Genomic DNA, 4,645 nt, shown 5'->3' with positions numbered 1-4,645 from the left:
TACTCATCACGTGGTTCGTCTGGGGTCTCCCTTTCCCAGCAGGCACCCCCGATTCTCAGACTTCGAGACCGTCTGGTACGGCGGACACAGCTTTCGTCCCGACTAAAGGGACACCACTGCACCTTCGACAAGGCCGTCGGCCCCGACTTGAGCCTGATATATCCACAGGACTACTACGTCGATCGTCGTGAACTCCGCGACGGTATTTGTGACCTTTGAAGAACGATCAACCACCTAGGACAGTGACTTCCATCTAGCGAAGATGCACAAGTCGGTGATAGTCATCCTTCTCTCGATCGTCGCCTTCGGGGTGTCCCAGAATGCCTGGCGCGACCGCTACTTGATTCCGGGTGAGACGGACGCCTTTTCCGACAAGATGATCCAGTACATAAACTACCTCAACACTACTTGGAAGGTAAGGCCCGCTCAAAGAAGCGAAGATCGAGCTGCTTGACCGTTAACGGCACAACTGGCTTGAAAAGGTTTTGCGATGTATTCAGAGTTCTCTCTTCGACGACTGGTCGGACGCACCTGTACAAAGCGAGAGAGAGAGAGAGAGAGAGAGAGAGAGAGAAAGTGATACGCATAAGGACGTATAGAAAGTGAGCAAGAAGATATAGTGTCTTCTATACCCTGCCCTAGAGAAGATGTTATCAGGGGCGTAGCCAAGGGGGGGTTGGGGGGTTTCAAACCCCCCCCCCCCGAAATTTTTCAGTTTTGCTTGCGTATATATACACGAACACATACAAACGCACGCACAAACATACATAAAGTATGGTTGAACCCCCCCCCCGAAAAAAATTTCTGGCTACGCCCCTGGATGTTATATATATATACAGCAGTCGAGATAGGCAAATTACATTTCGAGTATTTATGAAAAAAAGAAACAACACAAAGGTGACAGAGCCGGGGTCGTTACAGGCAGAGGAAACAAAATATTTAAATAAAGCAGGGGCGTAGCCAGAAATTTCTTTCAGGCGGGGGGGGGGGGGCGGGGAGGTTAACCATACTTTGTGTGTTCGTGCGTGCGTTTGTATGTGTGCGTGTATATATGCGCAAGCAAAATTGAGAAATTTCAGGGGGGGGGGGTTGAACCTCCAACCCCCCCCCTCCCCCTGGCTACATAGAGGCTTGAATGAAGAAAGCAGAAAGGGTTAGAACGAAGATAGTTAGATACTGTGATGTATGTTATTGAACCTCACTAGAATAATTACCATTAGGTGAGCATTTGTCACCGCCTCTGTTCTCGTCTTAACCGTTTGTTGCTTATGCTTAAGAGCGTTACGTTTACGGCATTTATAATCCTCGCACGCGCGTGTACACATACGCACGCGCACACGCACGCACGCACACGCACGCACGCACAAACGTTTTCTCTCTCTTTCTGTTTTGGTATGCAGGCTGGCCGTAACCCTGGCTTCGAAGATCCCGAGTACGTGCGTAGCCTCCTCGGAGTGTCCCCGGAGAACCATCGGTACCGGCTGCCCGAGCGGGCATTGGACCTCAGTTCACTCGGTCCCTTGCCGGAGAACTTCGACTCTAGAGAAAACTGGCCCGAGTGCACCACCATTGGCGAGATTCGGGACCAAGGCTCCTGCGGATCATGCTGGGTGAGTACACTTCCCTCCACATTTCGCTTGCTATATAGCTGTCTCTTTCCCAAGGAACGGCAACGTCCACATATTGCGAACACCCCGCTAACAGTTAGATTAACCATGGAAATAAATAAATAAATAAATAAATAAATAAATAAATAAATAAATAAATAAATAAATAAATAAATAAATAAATAATATCTGGAGTTTAACGTCCCAAAACCACGATATGATTATGAGGAACGCCGTAGTGGAGGGCTCCGGAAATTTCGACCACCTCGGTTTCGTTAACGTGCACCTAAATCTAAGTACACGGGCCTCAAACATTTTCGCCTCCATCAAGAAAGAAAGAAAGAAAGAAAGAAAGAAAGAGAGAAAGAAAGCAAGCAAACACGTCTAATGTCTCGTTTCGCAACGACGAGTTGGGGATGACCTACAGGCAGACGATCTTCGCGTCTATCCGCAACACGTGCGTGTATTCGATCCAACACGCGTAGCGTCGGTGCTCTCACATGATGACTTGCATCAGACTTGGTCGCCGCTGTTTGAGATAAGGCGAAGCCATCTCGGGAGCTAATGAAGCTTCCACGTTTGCCCTGGACAACAAGCTGTGGGCTGATGACAACATCAATACGCGGAAGCTTGAGGAGGCACCACAAGGGAAATCAATAATGGTGCGGGCAGGTTAATCATGTCACTACAACTGGTTTGCTAGCCTGCGCTGGGGAAGAGAAGAATTGGTGATAAAATCGTGCGACATAGATAGATAGATAGATAGATAGATAGATAGATAGATAGATAGATAGATAGATAGATAGATAGATAGATAGATAGATAGATAGATAGATAGATAGATAGATAGATAGATAGATAGATAGATAGATAGATAGATAGATCAACGGCATCAGGGAGTTTGCGACACACGCTCTGCGTAAAAATAAAGAAACACGCAAACGTCTTTTGCAGAGGTATTATTAAAGAAAGCGCACGAACTCGGTGGCTCGCAAAGCAGTAAAAACTTCGTAATGACGTGCTCTGGACAGGTGCACTCGCGACCGCACTTGAACGCACGCGTGCTACTCAGACGAGACCGTGTCACAGGAATCACCGGGAAGTGCTGTTGCGTGACCTTCAATGGCCATTTCCTCCTGAACTAAGTCAGATATGAGCGCAGAGTAAAACAATACACACTTCTAAACGAATAATCTATCCATCGACATCGGCCATAACCTTTTTCGGTAGTATACAGCGCGAGCGCTGACTATCAACCGAGTTCAGTTTATAGCGGCAATAAAATATATATGGTAAAGGTAACAAAATAAGGTACATCACTCGTTAAGAACACCATGACAAGGGGAGACACCAACGTGACTTCTGCCTCGTGTCGCGCCGTTTTTTCCTTCAAAGTACCATCAACATGTACCAACTAGCCCTTCAGCAAACCATTCTGCAGTATCTTCGTAACGTTACTTTCTGCATAACGTCGGATGGATGATGGCCTTCTGATCAGGCGACAAGTCTACACCAAGCGCCGACGAAGTATTGCGCGTTTTTTCAAATGTTGAAATTCTCTGGATACCGGGGCACACTGGCACGGACGGGGGAAACGCAGCCGCTCATGCGGTCGCCGCTCAAGCGGGTGGGCTGATCACATATACACTTCCCCACACCCCAGTTCCTCGCCAAACCCGGAAGACCAAAATCCACTATATTAAGATCTGGCAGAAGGCTCTCCTAGCAAGCACTGATGCATTACTTCGCACCTAAAATGAAAGCAGACAGCAAAAACAGACTATTAGAAGCTACAACCGACCGCGCATACTAAATGACAAGGGTGGGTATACTCGTCAACAAGAAATCTTCTTAACAAGTTATGGCTAACTCTGCATACACACCACACATACTAGACAACTGGCAGCAAGCTACCCGACCTTCGAGTGAAAATATTTCTACGCGATGCACACACTGTCAGAGGCTGTGCCGAGCAGATTTAGAACATCTCATTTGGACATGCGCAGCTTTCTCAAAAGGCAGACGCCACATTGAACACCTGCTGCACGCCGACATGACAGCCCTACGTAACTTAATACAGTCAGACCATGAAGCCCAAAAAGCTCTCGCAAGATACGGTAGTCAAAGTGGCCTGTTTCGAGTGGTGTAGGAGAGGCCGACTGATTCGTGCGAGGACGTGACGTGAAGATGTTCATCACCCTTTAATCCCCTTACCCCTTTCCCACCTTATCCCCAACAGCGACCAAGAGTCGTCCTTTTATTTCAATAAAGGTCACATTCATTCATTCTTACGAGCTCTTCTGGCACGCGCGGCTAAGGTAACGTCGTATACGACTAGTCGAGCAAGCTCGAATACCCCGTGCCTCGTGCAAAGTATGTAATCTGTCTTTAACGTCACCAGAGTGACGGTAGCAAACGCAAAGTCATCGAAAAGACATTGCCCATGTCTTTTGCGCACCTCCCTTTGAGGGCCGCCACGCGCGCTACCCCTCCCTCAAGAGATAAATCGATATCGGTTTTACTAACAAATATACGAAGCTATTTCCCAAAGAAAGACGCTGTTGAAGCTATATTGGATGACAACCGCACCGATATCGCCATCTTTACTGAAACTTGGCTCACAAGTGATATACGCAATGCTGAACTTTTGCAAGATAAGCAATCTTTCTCTTTTTTTCGGCGTGACAGACTTGATCGCAGGGGAGGTGGCGTGATGGTTCTTGTTAAGGATACCCTGGTTTCTTCTCCCGTTGCAAAAATGTCTAAAAGCGAAATCCTTTGTGTGAACATATCACTTGCTCATCGCACCACTATTATCATAGCCTGCTACCGACCACCTGATTCTGATCGCTCCTTCATTGACGACCTAAGCAGTACTCTACTTGATATGCAGAATCAGTTTCCCAGCGCAAACCTCATGGTTTGCGGTGATTTCAACTTTCCAGACATCGATTGGGTCAACATCACTGCACCTTCGCGTCATTCCAGAGATTTTTTGGATCTTATTCTCTCTTTAACCTTGCTCAAACGGTAGGAAT

The 4,645-nt window shown here is 47.3% G+C and overlaps 1 protein-coding gene across 3 annotated transcripts in view; it reads left to right on the top strand.

Moving 5' to 3' along the window:
• Positions 1 to 247: 247 nt before the first annotated feature.
• Positions 248 to 4,645, top strand: part of LOC119387479 (cathepsin B) — a 48,818-nt gene continuing 44,420 nt past the window's right edge. The window contains exons 1-2 of one of the 3 annotated variants that reach the window (XM_049413524.1): positions 248 to 415; positions 1,401 to 1,610. In XM_049413524.1, the coding sequence (XP_049269481.1) occupies positions 263 to 415; positions 1,401 to 1,610 (363 nt within the window). In that variant the 5' untranslated portion in view covers positions 248 to 262. The remainder of the gene's footprint in view (positions 416 to 1,400; positions 1,611 to 4,645) is intronic. The other 2 variants (XM_049413526.1, XM_049413525.1) reach the window with 2 other exon arrangements.

The sequence above is a fragment of the Rhipicephalus sanguineus genome, chromosome 3 (assembly GCF_013339695.2).
Source record: "Rhipicephalus sanguineus isolate Rsan-2018 chromosome 3, BIME_Rsan_1.4, whole genome shotgun sequence".
In the NCBI taxonomy this organism is placed as follows: domain Eukaryota; kingdom Metazoa; phylum Arthropoda; class Arachnida; order Ixodida; family Ixodidae; genus Rhipicephalus; species Rhipicephalus sanguineus.
This window is presented reverse-complemented; position numbering and strand designations above follow the sequence as displayed.